Source organism: Pongo pygmaeus, chromosome 11 (assembly GCF_028885625.2).
Source record: "Pongo pygmaeus isolate AG05252 chromosome 11, NHGRI_mPonPyg2-v2.0_pri, whole genome shotgun sequence".
Lineage (NCBI taxonomy): Eukaryota > Metazoa > Chordata > Mammalia > Primates > Hominidae > Pongo > Pongo pygmaeus.
In genome coordinates this window covers 129994300-130012152 of record NC_072384.2, presented here as the reverse complement: position 1 = coordinate 130012152, position 17853 = coordinate 129994300, and the positions used below count along the sequence as shown (strand labels likewise).

Genomic DNA, 17853 nt, shown 5'->3' with positions numbered 1-17853 from the left:
GTGCATGAGAGAATCAAAATATGAGGAAGTGGAAACCACGAGTGAAAAGACAGGAAACATGGAGAAAAGATTCGAGAGATCTGCTTCTGCCTGAGCGATGGGTGCTCCAGAAGAAGGAGCATGTGGAAATAGAAGCAGAATTCAGTAACTCCTAGAAGGGGGTGTCTGTAAGGTGAAGAAAGTCTTATTTTCAAATAGAATGGGCTCACAGGGCAGTAGTGGGATTAATGAAGGAGATGATACACAATTTGAGATTTCCTGGTAAAATTTGTAACTGCAAGGATAAAGAGAATTTTTTACAAGATTCTTCGAAGGGATCACAGGTTACATACAGAAGAAAGAGAATCAAATCAGCATTGTACTGTTCCTCTCTATCATGAAGGTAAAGAATAGCAGAGCAGCATTTCAGACTTTTAAATGAAAAGGACTAGGAGTTTATTGTTTAAATTTGAGGGCAAAAGAAAGACATTGCCATACATTCAAGGATACAGAAAATATAGCACCCTATACCCTAAGATAAGTACCTTAATAAGCATCCCCACCAAATAGGAACTAAATCAAAACAAAGATATCCAGTTAGGGGAAGATGGAGAATGGAAGGAAGAGATGTATGGCTTTAAATGCAGGCATAAATCTAAATAGATGATAGTTATGTGATTGTGAATGGTAATATAATGGTGAAGGAAAGTCTCTTGAAAAAAGTAGATCCGCCTTCTGTATCAGCTATCTATTGCTGCATAACAAATCAGTACCCAGTACTGGCTTAAACAACATGCTTTTATTACCTAACAGTTTCCTAGGTCCAGGTGTGGCTTAGTCAATTCCCAGCTCAGGGGCTCACAAGGGTGAAAGCCAGGTATTGAAGGACTGAGCTCTCATCTGAGGCTTGAATAGTGAGAGATCAGCTTCCAAGTCCCCTTAGGTTATTGGCAGAACTTATATCCTCGTGGCTGTAGGATTTGTGACAGCTTGCTCTTTGAAAGCTAGCAACTATGACAGAGCCCCCACTGCTTCCAGTCTTGAACTTCCGGGAAGGCCTGGACTTTTTTTTTTTTTTTTTTTTTTTTGTGATGGAGTTTCACTCTTGTCGCCCAGGCTGGAGTGCAATGGTGCGACCTCGGCTCACAGCAACCTCCACCTCCTGGGTTCAAGCAATTCTCCTGCCTCAGCCTTCCGAGTAGCTGGGATTACAGGCATTCACCATCATGCCCAGCTAATTTTGGATTTTTAGTAGAGACAAAGTTTCTCCATGTTGGTCAGGCTGGTCTTGAATTCCCGACCTCAGGTGATCCACCCACTTTGGCCTCCCAAAGTGCTGGGATTACAGACGTGAGCCACTGCACCCAGCTTGGACCCTCTTAAAGGTCTCACCTGGTTAGGCCAGGCCTACCTGGGAGGAACTCAAAGTCAACTGATTAGGGACCTTAATTGCATCTTCAAAATGTCTTAACTGCCATTTGCTCTTGGTTGGAAGCTCACACTCAAGGGGAGGGAATTACACAAGGGTGTGACTCCCTAGGGGTCACTCTAGGCTGTGTCCACCACTCTTGCTCTTAAGGAAAAATTTCAACAAGCAAAGTGGTTTCATATTATTTAAAACAAAGCCATGTGTTGAAGGGAGTGAGGATAGGAAAGATTGAAAGGCATACAAGTGTGTTAAAGATTTCACTCCTGGCTGGGTGTGGTGGTTTGCACCTGTAATCCCAACACTTTGGGAAGCCGAGGTGGGCAGATCACCTGAAGTCAGGAGTTCAAGACCAGACAGTGAAATCCCGTCTCTACTAAAAATACAAAAATTAGCCAGGCGTGGTGGTGGGTGCCTGTAGTCTCAGCTACTCGGGAGGCTGACGCACGGGAACTGCTTGAACCTGGGAGGTGGAGGTTGCAGTGAGCCGAGATCACGCCACTGCACTCCAGCCTAGGTGACAAATCCAATGGGCAGGTAAAGTGTTTATTTAATTGTTGTATATTTATAAAGACATTTAGGTTTAGGTTTAAATAAGGCTGCTGAAAACAGGGAGGTAAACCCTAGCATTGTAGCAGTAAATGGTAGAACTTCTAAACTAAGAGTGGTGGGGACGTGGGGAGGGTGGGTAGAAGGAATTAAAGGAGAGACAGGAGGAGCTAATCACGCTCTTCCACCCAGAGGAAGAGTGAGGGGAAGTGAGAGGCCACATGATGCTGTGCTTTTCTCTCCGTGGGGGGGTGGACATTCTCCCCCTTTTGGAAATATTTTTGCCAATATATATTTACATGTAGTATATCTGTATAAATTCAGGAAACCGTCAGATGGATGGGTTTCAGCTCCTAACTAGGACTTACCTGGAGTTAGAACTTGGATAGGCAGTATTTTAGGGATAAAGTTAAGCTTTAACTTTTTACTTTACATATATACTTTTTAAGTGGTAATTTTTACTGCTTAATATTAATATTTTTTAAACTATATATATAGTTTTTATATTTTTAGGAGGAGATATATAATATAACTATATATAACACTGTATATATAACACTCTATGTATATATATTTATCCTCCTAAAAAGAATGAGTGCAATAGGGAGTCAGCCAAATATATAGCTAAGAACATTTTGAAAAAGGAAAAAAGGCTGGGGGCGGTGGCTCACACCTGTAATCCTAGCACTTTGGGAGGCTGAGGCCAGCAGATAATGAGGTCAGGAGTTCGAGACCAGCCTGGCTAATATGGTGAAACCCCATCTCTACTAAAAATACAAAAATTAGCCAGGTGCTGTGGCACATGCCTGTAGTCCCAGCTACTCAGGAGGCTGAGGCAGGAGAATCACTTGAACCTGGGAGGCGGAGGTTGCAGTGAGCTGAGATCGTGCCATTGCATTCCAGCCTGGGCGACAGAGCGAGACTCCGTCAAAAAAAAAGGAAAGGAAAAGAAAAAGAAAAGCAATGAGGGGGAACTTCTGCCAGATGTTAAAAAACCCATTATAATGCTACAATTATTGTTACATTCATATATTACCCTAGCAAGAATGGACAGATAACCAAAACTGAAGAATGGCCCAGAAGCCATTGTCTATAATAATAATTTATGACTCTTAAAGAGGAATTGCTAGGAATGAGAAGGGAATTCTTTTTAAATAAGTACTTCTAGAAAAACTGGGCTGCTAAAGAAAAAAAAAGTTCTTACACTTCTAAGTAAATTCCATATAAATAATAATTTTAAAAACTTCTCCTTTGACTTTTTGTGTCCCCCCTCTGCTTAAAGTCCCTTTCTTCCCTTTTGCTTTTTCAACCATGGCTCTTGGCCCTTGTCCACATCATTCCACTAAAAGAGGTTTCAGAAAAATTCATGGTGAAGTAATTGAAGTCATTTGGTGAAATCTATGAAGCCTCCCCTTCCACTTCTGACTCAGCCAGCGTTCCTGTCCCTTTGCCCCACTGAGTCCTGGGGTCCCTCCTGCACGTCGCCTTGCTGTGTCTTCTGCAACTTCATTCCTGACCGGGTTCTCCTCTCTGCCCTCACTAAGTCTTGGTCTCCCAGATGCCATGAATGACGTGGGTCTCCAGGCCCCTTTCTCTCTCCCTCCTCTTTGCTTTCATCCACTCCTATGGCTGTATCCACTGTCTGAAATGTTGACCCCCAAAGAGATGTGGCTTCTTCCTCCTTTAACTCTCTATTTTCTTTATATTTGCCATGACAATTATGTTTAGCCTTGTATTAAATTCTTTTTGGTTTTAGACTTTCTTCTTCCCTACACTAAATCATCAGCTCTGGAAAGACAGTGACTACATAGGTTCTTTTTCTTTTTAAATTTTCTACAGCTCTTAATATGGTGGCTTGCACAGAACAAATGCTCAATGGCTACCGTTACTTGAGTTAGAACTACTGTTTAAAACATGAATTAAGTAAAGGAAACCAACTTAAACATTTTCATGGAATGTAAGTCTTCACTGTAGATCATGGAATTGTTAGAAAGCAAAATTCATGGAGGACCTCTGTGTAACCCGTCTTCAGACAAACCAAAATACTGCTGTGTCCTTCAAAACTAGTTCAAGGCTAGTTTATGATGGAACTTCTAAGACTTCGTTAAGTGGTCGTACCTCATATTGTCAAAAGGTCAAGGAATAGCCCCGTAGTGATTGATTTTTATTTCTAGAAGATCCATGAAATGATCAACTATATATATATTTGACATTTTTGGTGATAAAATTTAGAAAAAAACTTTGATATTTAATTATGAAAATAATAGTAAATATTTAGAAGAAAAGAGAAAATTCACAATTACTCATGTTTTTACAATATAACATAAGCCATAATAATATGTGTTGCTTCCATTCTGTTTTTAGTATCCATGTTTTTACTGTTAAATAATTGAGTATACCTACAATTTTATATTGTTCTGCTCACTCATAATAGGATATTATGTTTGATTTATGTATCACTAGGAAGTCTTACTAGTTTTATTTTAAATGGCTTTGTAATGTTCCCATGAGGGAATACTTATCCAATGCTTTGTTGTTTCATCTGATGTGGGGCTATTACAAATATTTCTGGAATTAATATCTTTACATTGTTTTCATACTTTCTGGATTTCATACTTTCTGGATTTCTTTCTAGGGATAGAGTCTCAGAAATGAGATCACTGGATTATAGACTTAATTACATTGTACATTGTACCTACTTTTTTTTTTGAAACGGAGTCTTGCTCTGTCACCCAGGCTGGGTGCAATGGTGCTATCTTGGCTCACTGCAACCTCTGTCTCCCTGGTTCAAGCAATTCTTCTGTCTCGGCCTCCCGAGTAGCTGGGATTACAGGTGTGTGCCACCATGCCCGGCTAATTTTTGTATTTTTGGTAGAGACGGGGTTTCACCATGTTGGCCAGGCTGGTCTTGAACTCCTGACCTCAAGTGATCTGCCCGCGTTGGCCTCCCAAAGTGCTGGGATTACCAGCGTGAGCCACTGTGCCCGGCCTGTACCTACTTATTTATTTTTAAAGGCTACAGAAATTTTAATGGAAAGGAAGAGAACTCCTTCTTTGTTGGATAAAGTTATTTCCTTTGCTAGATTCTACTTCGCCAGGGAAAAAGAATTTCTGGTTATTTTGTGCACCTAGCCCTTTCAAGTACTGTGATAAATACAAAAAGGATAAGTCAGAGTTTCTACCTTCTTTGGGCTATTATTTAACCAGACGAGCAGACTGAGTGACACACACAGGAATAATGAGGCTAAGGTTGAGATGTCAATTGTAATTTCTGAGATGGTTTAGAAAATGTTGAGATCTGTAAAGATTGAAATACTGGAAAAAGTTTTCATAGACGAAGTAAGTTTGGATAAAATGAGACGATGTCCTAAAGTAAATATTAAGTGTAATAACACTTCTTTACTGGCTTAGTTTCCTGGAGATAAAATATTGATTTTCATTTTTCAAATATTAATTGTAACTAAATTTGTTATGACAACAAAGACTTATAATTGGTGTACTGCTTTTTGAATTCTAGCTTATTTCAATTCTAAAATTAACTTCTGTAAAGAACCCTGTTGGAATCAAAGTCTTTTTAGAAACATTTCTTCTCCATCCCTTAATATGAAAAGTATGAATTTTTATTAGTTTTGACTGAATTACAGTTTATTTTTGCTTGAGACTAAACATCAGCTTTGTAATAGTGCGTGCTGTGTCCTCTGCCAATGGGTGGTGCATGTGTCATTCCACAGACTTAGTTTTAAGTGTGGACCTGGTTTTCTCTGACAAAATAGGGTGTTTTTGAGGCAGATTTGGAATTTGGAATCTCTCCTCTGGCAACCTCACCTGTGTGTCAGCCAAAGTACACTGGCTGTCGCCCCTCTTGAAAGGATAGGATTCCGGTGTTAGGTCCATAATTTCTTCCACGCATTATGATACAGCCTCTGCTCTACAGGACTTCAGAGATTTGTGGGAGAATCAGACAGGAGAGCAGATAAGTTATGATTTGGCACAGTGAACTCCGTGGCAATGACAGTCCCGGCATGCTCTCAAGGCACAATGGTGGAAGAATGTGGTCTGTGTTGAGAAAATCAAGGTTCAGCTCTGCAGAGAGAGGGTGTTTGGATTGGAAATTGAGAGATTAGTTAAATATGCAAAGATCAGGTTGGGGGAAGGGTGTGAAAGAAGGTGACTCCTCAGAGGAAACAGGATGCCCAAGACTTGATGTCTTCTGGGAATGGGAGTGGTGAGGAGCGCAGGAAGAGGGGGCCTAGGGACCTCCAGAGGAGGAGTGGAGACAACTTGGCACATCAGTAGTGTCCATGATTGTCTATTCTCCGTGTTTAAAGTTTTTAGCTCAGAGTTGTTCAGTTCTAATGACAAGCTGAGCAATATGACAAATATATTTTATATAGGGATTAGCAAGGTTTACGATATAGAAATGTGAGTCACCAAAGTGCTCTCCAGGGACTTTTAACACCATCTTGCTTCTCCGTAATCAGGTTTCTGTGAAGATTAGCTTTTGTCCAGTCTTGCTGCCAGAAAACTCTCAATAGATGCTCAAGGGACCAAATGTCTTATCATTTGAAAAAGAAAATTAACAAGGGAAAAAAGTATTGTCTCCCCGCCCTCCAAAAAATAGCCATCTATCCAAACAAAAACCCCAAACACCCAAAAGATTGAAATTGCTTATTATCCTGGGTGTTTTCATCAAGTCTATTTTGTTGAAGACTTTAAATAAAAGGTAAGATGCTTAAATATTTGGCCTAGAATTTGCTTTTCAGTCTTGTTTTTAAAATGTGGTAGTTTGGGTGCTAATATGTTAGTGATGTTAATGTGTTACTAGAAACCCAGTGACAATCATTTGATTTCTTTGACTTCAGGTCTAATGGAAATGTTTTCTAGGCTTCAGGCACCTCTGAACTTTGGTGGTGGCTGTATTTCCCACTACAACCAAAAGTCTTTTTTGTCACTTGGCTCCCATTGATCAGCTCAATGGGAACTTGTAAATATGTGAGTCTTTGTGTTGTGATAAACATTTTGAAGCAGAAAAGGCTCTTCTGCCTTTTATTCTTTCAATTGAGCCCAGGCTACTTGTGTATCAGTAGGAAAGTAAAAATAGAGACTCCTGGGAGAAGAGGCCGTACACACCCAAATGAAGAAGAATGACCAGATTTATGCTAATCTTAACATTATTTTGATCTTTTATGTTACCATGCAACCTGGGTTAGGGATGAAGAAAGTTGAGAAGGCTCGTTCAAGTCCCTGGAGACAGAGGAAACAAAGACGTGGCTGTGGGAGGCTGTATCCCACCAGGCACTAGGCAGCGGGATCACAGGGGTGGTCTCAGGAAGGAAACAAAGGCAAAGATCTGAAAGACACTTCAGAAAAATACCTGGCAGAATATTGTTGATGGCTTGGCTAGGAGGGGCAAAGGATGAAAAAGAATTACAGGTCATTTATTCTAAAATTTGAGCTTTACCTGGCTCAAATAAGTCATTAGTGTGAATATAGATAGGAAGTTCCATTTCTATTTTCTCTTACTTCCTTTCCTCCTTCCTGAGCCCTACTTCTTAAGGCATTGAGAAAGAAATAAGGGAAAAGCCCAGCAAGGATGATTTCAGTGCCTAAAGGATGAGTCATTGGGTGTGGCAGTCCCTTGCACAACATGAGCTAAGTAATGAAGTGCAGAGAAAATTAAGTAAATACCATTCAGTTACTATTTGCTTTATGCATATTTTTCTTGAGGCTGTTGGGAAGTGTGGGCATATCATTATGTACATTCTTAGGCAAGATCGAATGTAATTTATCTTTCTCTCTAAAGGGAGGGGATAGGGGAAGGGAGAGAGGGAGGAGGGGCAGGAGGAGGAGAGAGAGAGAGAGACACTAATCTATTCATCCATCTTGGCATCCAGTGTAACACCAGCAGATATCCCACCTTTCAAATAGCATTAGATTTTTAAAGTTTTTAATAAAATTATAAAAAAATAGATACTTGTAAAAAAGGTGCCAGTAATGTAGAGATACACAGATGTGGAAATCAAAGTAATCAAGTCTCCTGGAAGTAATCCAGTCCCACTTCAGGCATTTGCGTACATACATGCATACACAGTCTTTTTTTTTTTAAAAAAAAAAAAGTAAATGAGAAGCTTTCTGTTTTACCTTACATATTTTTTAAAAAATGCCTCTTCTTTGTTAAACGAGTGCTGAGCTCCATAGAGTTTTGTATATTTCCACAGTCAATTCAGGTTTACTCTCAACAGCCTACTTAGCAAACACAGACTCTGGGATGGGATTACGGGCAGCTTCAAATCCCAGCTCCTTTCTCACCAGGCTTGTGATCTTCGACTCTTTCCTCAGTTTCCTCATCTGTAAAATGGGGGAATAAGGATAATTGTCTCATAGTGTTGTTGTGAGGAATAAATGAGACATAGAGCATGCAGTGATCTCTTTGAGAATGAAGTCTAAGTATCACGCAGCTTCCCCTCTCCCTGCAGTTCTTCAAAGTAGAACTGGGACTCACTGAAATATCTGATTCCAAATCTTCACTTTCAAGTTGCTAGTATTATATTTTATCAAGGCCATCTAGATATTTTCTGTTTCTTTTGGAGACTTATAAAGCATTTACTATTGATTAATTTATCTTTCAGGCTTTTAACTTGCTGTTCCCCAGGCTTTGGGACACGTAGGCAGAGAAAGTACAGATAAAAGACTATGGTGGGACCTATGAACAGTGATCGAATATGTTACTTTCTCATAAGGCAAGTTTTTACAACAATCTAAAATCATGAGTGGGCATGTGTGTATACACTCACCCACACACACCCACGCTGGAAATCTCCCTCGCATTGTTCCAGAGAGTTCCGACTTTGCTTTCAGAGGCCATGGGAGCTAGAGAGTCCTGGATGAGTCATCCTGTTTTGCTTGTTTCTCTGCAGGAACACACTGTGAATTGTACAAGGATCCCTGTGCTAACGTCAGCTGTCTGAATGGAGCCACCTGTGACAGCGACGGCCTGAATGGCACGTGCATCTGTGCACCCGGGTTTACAGGCAAGTGATTCCATGGACTGAGTTTTCAAATTTACCACAAAGTGCCCAAGATTGTAGATGTTAAAAAAACCCAAATCCATCATGAATAAAATATTGCAAAATATAAACACCATTACAAAATGTAAGGAGGCATGGCTTGGATGAAGATCTATTTTAAAACAAGCCATCGTGTGAGCCTCATTAAATGAGGCTTTTCTGAGATGGTTGTTTGGTGTCTAGACTTACAAAGACTATCATTACTGTACGTTTCGCAGGCTAGGACTATGAAACATGAGAAATGAGCCATTACATGAACACTTGAGAAAGGTGATGGGTTAGTGAAAGTCAGAAGATGGAAAGAAGGAAGGGGTGTGTCTTCTGTAGATGCTGCTTTCAGCTGCCATATTTATTTTTATTACAAGATGTAAAAGTGCCAAGGGAGAGTGGGATGGGAGGCGAGATTGGCAGGGCAGGACTGGCTTCTCCAGAAACCTTGGTGGCCACTGAACACCGAGCAGGAGGAGCCACTTCTAGATTGGGGATTCCAGCCTAACTTGGGGTCCTTCTCAAAGTCACCCCCTTATGAGCTTCAAGGACTTTGTGAATCTCCAAAAACAGATGTGAAATGTGGTTTGTACGTGTATGTGCTGAGCGTAGCCTCTCAAATGTTTATCAGATTCTTTTGGAGACTTAGAAAACATTTGCTATTGATTAATTTATCTTTCAGGCTTTGAACTTTCTGTTCCCCAGGCTTTGGGACATGTAGGCAGAGAAAGTACAGGTAAAAGAAACTAAACCACCGGAGACAAAATGTTCCATCCCCTGCTTTTCCAACAGAACCCAGGGATCTTGAAATATAGAGAGTAAGACAAAGTCTATGTTTTTAGAGTTTTGCTCAACCAACAAAAGCTTAAGGATCACTCTGGATTGCAAATTGGAAGAGGATGACACATCAAGTACCCACAGAAGAAAGTGGGCTCTGAAGCCAAAGAAAAACATATGTTATCATTGGCTGGAGCTGTGTCCACCTCTCCCCTGCTGAGCCACTGTGGCCACCTCCCAAGCCCTGGAGAATTTCACAGAGCCTTGGTCCCTAAGCCATCCCAGGGGAGCCTCATCTGTGCTACTGGTGAAGGTGACAAAAGCCGAAGTGGAGGAAAAGCAACTTCTGATTTTCCTTCTATTTATCAGTGTCACAGCCTATGTTTTCCTTTTGGCTTTTCTTGGGACTGAGAAGTGGGCTCACTCCAAAAATGATTCGCAGATGGCTTTGTTTTGCTTATAAACACACGCAGACATTTATACTCACCAGTGGAGGCAAAAATAATATTAGGGGAGGCATCCTGGGTTTTTTTTTTCCCCAGATATTCTTATCCCATGAGTAAAAAAAGCATAGAAGGAAAATTAGAAAATATAGGACTATGGAAAAAAAATCCTACCACTGAAAATTGCTCTGCTAGGAGGTAACTGTTATTAAGATTTTGATACATTCTGATATCCAGAGATTTTCCTGAAGGTCTGTGTGTGTGTAGTATATAGTGTATAGTGTATATGCATACATATTTGAATATAAAAGGAGTCATACTGCTCATACTATTTTATAATTTACTTTTTACTTAAAAATATATGTATATCATAAATGTGTTTTTACATCAAGGAATAGCTTCTGTTTTAATTTTAGTGGCTGCCCTATAGTCCATTATATGAAATATTATGATTTTTTAAAAGTTCCATCCACAATTCAACTTTTGGACAGTCGAGAACTTTTCCCCATTAATAAACGACATTACAAGGAATCTTCTTGTATTTACATCTTTGTGTACTTATCTTATTATTTTTAGTATAATTTTGCAGAAATAGAATCCCACAGTCCAGGAGAATACATACATATTTCAATATTACTCTCTAAGAGGAGAAAAACAAACAAACATTGAACCGATATTTTCTCCTACCAAAAGTGCACAGGAGCATTTATTTCCTTGTCTTGACACAAATACTGAGAATTGTCATTCTAGTGGTCAAAAATACCATTTTAGTGTTGTTGAAATTTGTAGATCTTAGACTTCTAGTAAGGTTGAACACTTCTTAAATATGTTTCTGGTTGTGTTTCTTCCTTTATGAACTCTCTATTCATATCCTTTGTCTGATTTTTTATGAGACCATTCATGCTAATCTTTACTCTTCTTGATTTGAAATAGCCCTTTATTTTAAGTACATAACAGTTTATCTGCCATAGGTTACACATATTTTTCCACTGTCATTTGCCTTTTAAATGTGGACAAAGTATTTTGTTTTCCATATGTTAAATTTTAGTTTTACATAATTACATATTGAGGTCTTGATTTCTTTTTGTGTTTCATGCTGGAAAGATTCTATATATCAAGATTTTAGAAATATTCTCCTCTATTATGCTAATCATGTATGAATTAATTTTATGCATTTAAGTCTCTAATGCATTTGAAATTTACTTCAGTATTTTATGAGAAAATGTCATGTTTTCTCCAGAATATTTAGCAAAACTCCAACTATCTACTCCACATATATCTTGAAAATCTCAAAGACACCCCAAACTCAGATCTTCTTCTCCTTTCCTTCTTTAAATATCTGCTAGCTCATCAAATGGCATTACCATCACTCCCAGTCACTCTGGCCAGAAACTGGGTAACCATTTTGATACCGTCTGATATGGCTAAGCTTTGTCACCATCTGATATGGCTAAGCTTTGTGTTCCCACCCAAATCTCATCTTGAATTGGAATCCCCATAATCCCCACATGTCAAGGGAGAGGCCAGGTGGAGGTAATTGGATCGTGGGGGCAGTTTCCTTCATGCTGTTCTCATGATACTCAGTGAGTTCATGAGATCTGATGGTTTTATAAGTAGCTGGCATTTCCCCTGCTGGCTCTCATTCTGTCTCCTGCCGCCCTGTGAAGAGGTGCCTTCTGCCATGATTGTAAGTTTTCCGAGGCCTCCCCAGCCACGTAGAACTGTGAGTCAGTTAAACCTCTTTCCTTTCTAAATTACCCAGTCTTGGATAGTATCTTCATAGCTGTGTGAGAACAGACTAATATACCTTCCTCTTTTTCCCTCTTACCTCCATCCAACTACCAAGGACCCCTAAAAACCTCTTAGATCTTTTCGCTTCTTTGCAGAGTCAGCACCATGCTGCCTTCACTTCCAACCTGCACTACTACAAGCCCTCCTATCTAGTCTCCTCACACCTACTCCTCCTGACTCCTAATCCATTTTTCATACTGCAGAGACCTTACACATGATCATCTAATCTTATCACTCTTTACCTAAAACACCTATTGGCATTTTATTGTCCTTAGGAAAAAGATCAAAGTCCTTAACATAATCTTTAAGACCTGAGTGGTCTGGCCCCATCCAGCCTTTCCAGCCTTGTCCTGGGCCCTCTGCCTGCTGCATAACTGAACATACCATGTCAGGCTCTTCTCAGTAAGGTGCCTTTCCTCCATCTCTTGCCTCTCAGCCCCCTCTGCTCATCCCTTTACCCCTACACCCACCATACCCATATATACCCCACCATCAATCTCACCCCTAGGCATTTTTTCATGAGACCCACCCTGATCTCAGGGCACAGTGGGACTCACTGAAGTAGGTTTAAACATCATTCTAACTGTTTTTTGAAAACAAGTGGTCTATTCTGTTCAGCCCTGGTAGTTTTTCAGCCTACAGAGGACCATAGAACAGTTCCTAAAGTCATTTAGGGGTTGTGCTGTTAATGCGTTTAACAGAAAACTGGTCCCAGGAGATGCTCCATGGAAAAAAGTGTTCTGTGGCCAAATAAATGTGGGACATGATATATCCCACGTGCAGATTCATAAAGGATGTCTGTGTGCTCAAGGTTCTCAGAGGTCTTACAGTAAAGAATCACATTTGCTTTTATCTTTCAAATCTATTTGATCATAGAACCATTTTTTTCCTTAAAGAGAATCTATTGTTCCTGAGAACTAGTGTTCCACAGGAGAGGCTGATAAAATATTAACTGCTTCCATACAAGGAGTATGGTGCTTCTGCTCTTGAGATTGAGCTACATTGGAATCAAATACTCTTTCATTGTACCTGAGGTTTAGCAGAAGTTACACTTGGCCAGCTACTGAGTGTTCAAAAACTCTCTGCTTGACCGAGTGGAGTGAATCGGGCAAATCATTGCTATATAATTAGATACTCAATCCAACGTCATATTTACCATATTAAACTGGCTTTCTTAGGCTATCAGATAAAGTCTAGGGTGTGGTAGGTGAAGGACTCTGTCCTCTCTTGCTGAACTTAGGCTTCTGGCTGAAAATATGCTTCCTCCAGTCATCTGAACAGAGAGCCTCCCTGCTCTTCAAGCATTTCATTCCTTCTACACAGCTCTCTCCATAAGGCCCACTGTCCTGGCCTAGGGCCTGTCCACCCTTCAGTTACTGTCTTACTTTGGGACCACTCTTGTCGCTGAAGCTTTGCAATTCTGCCCCCTTGGAATTATCTGGCTGAGGACCAGTGGATGGAAGGAAAGATACCCTGATGCAACATTAATTCTCTAGGACTTGCTCTATTTTTTTACCTGAAACCATAGACTGGACATGAGGTTACCGCACTTCAACAGGGAAGCCAAAGATTCTTCCAAGCCCATTGACATTGTCATTTGAACAGCTGGGACACCAGTGACCCATTCCTTTCTCACCAGAGCAGGAAATCCTTGTGCATTATTAAAGGTGGAATGATGTTACTATATCTTTCTCTCTGTCTTTTAACTCAACTATTTTTTGATATTTGTCTTTCGGTTCACAATAGAATATTACAATTTCTAGTTCAATTTTTATGGTAAAATACCATCAGTGCTTTAATTTCATTGACATTTTCATTGAATTTCTTTGATGCTCAGCATCTTTCTTGTGGTTATTTGCTCTTCATATGTCTTTATTTGTGAATTATCTTTTCAAATAATCTGCCCATTTAAAAAATTTTGGTTGTTTGTCATATTATTGATTTCAAAGAGTTCTTTACACATTCTGGATACAAATTCTTTGTCAGGTATACATTTTGCTCATCCATGCATTTTTTTAATGGTATCTTTTGGGGATAAAGTTTTCAATTTTGGCAATTGGTCTAATTTATCAATTTTTTTTCTTTTAAGTAAATCTTTGTATACTTCAAGATGGTGAAATTTTATCCAATGTTTTCTTCTAAAGTGTTTTTAAAATAGGTCTGCTTTTAAGTTTAGGTGTAGAGTCTGTTTTGAGTTAATTTTTGTGTACAGTGTGACTTAAGGATGGAAAATATTTTTCCCATGTAAACATCCAGTTAGTCCAGCATCTTATTGAAAATACAGTCTTTTCCCTATTGGATTTCATTGCTACATTTGTTAGAAAACAATTGATTATATATGGGTCTATTTTTCTCTGGCTAGTTTTTCAAAATTTTAGTTTGAGATTATTGAAGTTTTACCTGCAGTTGCAAGTAGTAATAGAGATCCAATGTAAGCTTCACCCAGTTTCCTCCAATGATAACATATTGTAAAACTACAGTACAATTTCATAACCAGGATACTGGTTATGAAAGGATACTGACGTGGATATAGTCAGGATACAGAGCATTTTCATCATCACAGGGACTCCTCATTTGCCCTTTTATAGCAATACCCTTTTCCCTTGCGCCACAACTGTCTTTAATTCCTGGAAACCACTAGTGTATTTTGCATTTTTGTAATTTCAAGAATATTGCATAAATGGAATCATATAGTGTGTAGCCTTTTGAGATTGATTTTTTTTTTCCACTCAGCATGATTCTTTGGAGATGCATCCAGGTTATTTTGGGTCAATGGTTTCTCCCTTTTTATTGCTGAGCAGTATTCCAAAGTATGGATGTCCCAGGGTTTGTTTAACCAGTCCCCTGTTGAAAGGAATCTGGATTGTTTTCAGTTTTCAGCTATTACAAAAAAGGTGGTGTAAACTGTCATATATAGGTTTATGTGTGAACATAAATTTTCATTTTTCTGGGACAATTGCCCAGAAATTCAATTGCTGGGTCATATGGTAGTTGCATGCTTAGTTTTATAAAAAGAGCCAAAGTGTTTCCAGAGTGGCTTATGCATTTTATATTCCCCACCAACAATGTCTGAGTGATTCAGTTTCTCTGCATCCTTGCCAGCATTTGGTGTTGTCACTATTTTTTATTTGGGCCATTCTGATAGGGGTAAAATGATAGCTCATTGGGGTTTCAGTTTGAATTCCCCTAATGATAAATGATGCTGAGCATCTTTTCATGTGCTTATTTGATATCTGCATATCCTGTGAAGAAATGTTTCTTTCTGTCTTTTGTCCATTTTCTAATCATATCACATCACATCAAGGCTACATACTGTCAATGAGATTTATGATCATTGACGTTGATGTTGATCACTTAGCTGAGGTAGTTTTTGTCAAGTCTCTCTACTATAATGTTACTCTTTCTCTCCCTTTCCATACTTAACTGTTTGGGAGGAAGTGACTTCCTTCCAAAGAAAGTGTTGTGTAGTCCACACTTATCAAGAGGGGAGTTATGCTCTTGCTCTTTTAAGGGTAAAGTAGCTACATGAATTATTTGGAATTCTTCTGGATGAAAGATTTGTTTATTCTCCTCCATTTGTGTATTTATTTAATCATTTATTTATGGGTTCATGGATATTTATTTTATACTTTAGGTTATAATCCAATACTTTTAAAATTTATTTTGTTGCTCAAAATGTTCCACCTTTGGCCATTGGGAGTTCTTTCAGTTGTCTCTTATACCTCTTTGCCACATCCCCATTAATGTGGTTAATTTTTTGTTTTGTGGGTAATCTTTTGTTTTGTTTTTTAAAACATATATACCTTCTGGCACTGCAAGATGCTTCAGCCTCATCTTGTGTATTTCCTGCTCCAGTTCTAGAGTCATTCATTTCTCTAAGGATCTCTGGTTTTTATTTGGAGAATAGTATTAAAACCAAGATTTGGGTGCTAAGCTGTGCTTGTTTCTACTGGGATATCATTGCTTTTAGGTCCTCTCAGCTGACAAAGTGAGGAAGTACATGTGTATACTAACCCATGGACATGTGCTTATCCATAAATATTGCATAATGTAGTTATCTTTGTCTATATTAAGCTAAACATGAATTCACAGTGATGTCTCCAACTCTAGTTTATTACAGCATGAATGGTTCTAGCCTTCTCCCCTTGCTTATTTGTAAACCCTTCACACCAACAACCAAATACTGCCTTTCATCATCCATCATTTATTTACTTAATTGTTCAATTTCAGTATCCAGGTATAAGCAGTATCAGAATTGTTAGCTTATACCCTTGTGGGAAACAACTTTATGAACTAGAGTATCGTGTTTATGTACCACTTATTTTGCATTTAGTCTTATCAATGCTACCCATTTCCAAAGTCACTTAGGTCAGCTCCCCCCCAGACCCCTTTGTGAGGTTGTTCCATACATTTGTAATATAGTTAGAATCTTTTCTCACAGTTTGCATTCTTTCCTGAATCTTCTAACTAGAGGAGGCTGTTTTATTTACATTTGCTTATGTAAGTATAATTTTTCAAGCATCATTAGCTGAAAAGGCTATCTTTTCTTCATTGAATTGCTTTTGAACTTTCATCAAAAATCAGTTGGCCATATTATGTGGGTCTATTTTGGGCTCTTCTTTTTCATTGATTTATGTGTCTATTCCTCCACCTTTATAATGTAATAACAACTGTAGTTTCATAATAACTATTGAAATTGGGCAGAATAATTCCTGTCACCTTATTTTTTTTCCAGAACTGTTATAACTATTCTAGATCCTTAGTCTTTTCATATAAATTTTACAATAATCTTGTCTATACCTACAAAAGATTTTGCTAAGGAATTACAATAAACCAGTATATCAATTTGGGGAAGAATCAATATCTTTACTATTTGGAGTCTTCCAATTCATGAACACAGTGTGACTCTCCACTTATTTAGATCTTTGATTTTTTTCATCAACATTTTTTCCCTGTACATGTATATCCAAGTATCCAAGTATGTATGTATATACGCGCGTGTGTGTGTGTGGGGGGGTATTTTTAGTGATTGTAAATAGAATTGTTCATTGCTAGTATATAGAAATATAAATGATTTTTGTATGTTTAAATTGTATCCTGTGACTGCTGAACTTACTAGTTTTAGGATTTTTTTTTTTTTTTTGTAGATTTCTTGGGATTTTCTACATAAATAATGATGCCATCTGAAAAGAGTGGCAGTTTTATTTCTTCCTTTCTGATAGGTATAAATTTTATTTTTTGTCTTGTCTCACTAGCCAGAACTTCTAACACTAGTTTCAGTAAGAGCAGACATCTTTGCTTTGTTTTCAACATGAGGGGAAAAGCATTCAGTCTTTCACCATTAATGATAATGTCAGCTGTAGTGTTTTTTTAGATGTTGTTTATCAAATTGAGGAAGTTCCTCTCTATTCCTGGTTTGCTGATAACTTTAACCATAAATTGGTATTGAATTTTGTCAATGGATTGATATGATCATGTGATTTTTTTCTTTAGCTTGTTAATATGCTTCGTTGATTTTCAAATATTGAATTAGTCTTGCATGCCTGGAGTATACCACCTGGTCATAGTATATAACTCATTTTATATAATACTTTGCTAAATTCTATTTTCTAATATTTTGTTCAGAATTTTTGTATCTATAGTCATGAGAAACAAGTTGTTTCTCAAGTTGTTGTTTTAAAAAAGAAAGAAAACAATTTTGTGTTTTGTGAGAAACAAGTATTTACCATGAACATAGACATAAAATAGTTTTCTTTCTTTTTTTAAAAAAATTATTATGTATTTGTCTAGTTTTGGTATTGAAGTAAAACTAGCTTCTTGGAATAAGTTGCGA

General features: G+C 38.3%; 1 protein-coding gene across 2 annotated transcripts in view; it reads left to right on the top strand.

Moving 5' to 3' along the window:
* The window catches only part of DNER (delta/notch like EGF repeat containing), a 365518-nt gene that overhangs the window by 304523 nt on the left and 43142 nt on the right, over window positions 1–17853 (top strand). For both annotated transcript variants that reach the window (XM_054477662.2, XM_054477663.1), the window contains one exon: window positions 8872–8985. In XM_054477662.2, coding sequence (XP_054333637.1) covers window positions 8872–8985 — 114 coding nt within the window. The remainder of the gene's footprint in view (window positions 1–8871; window positions 8986–17853) is intronic.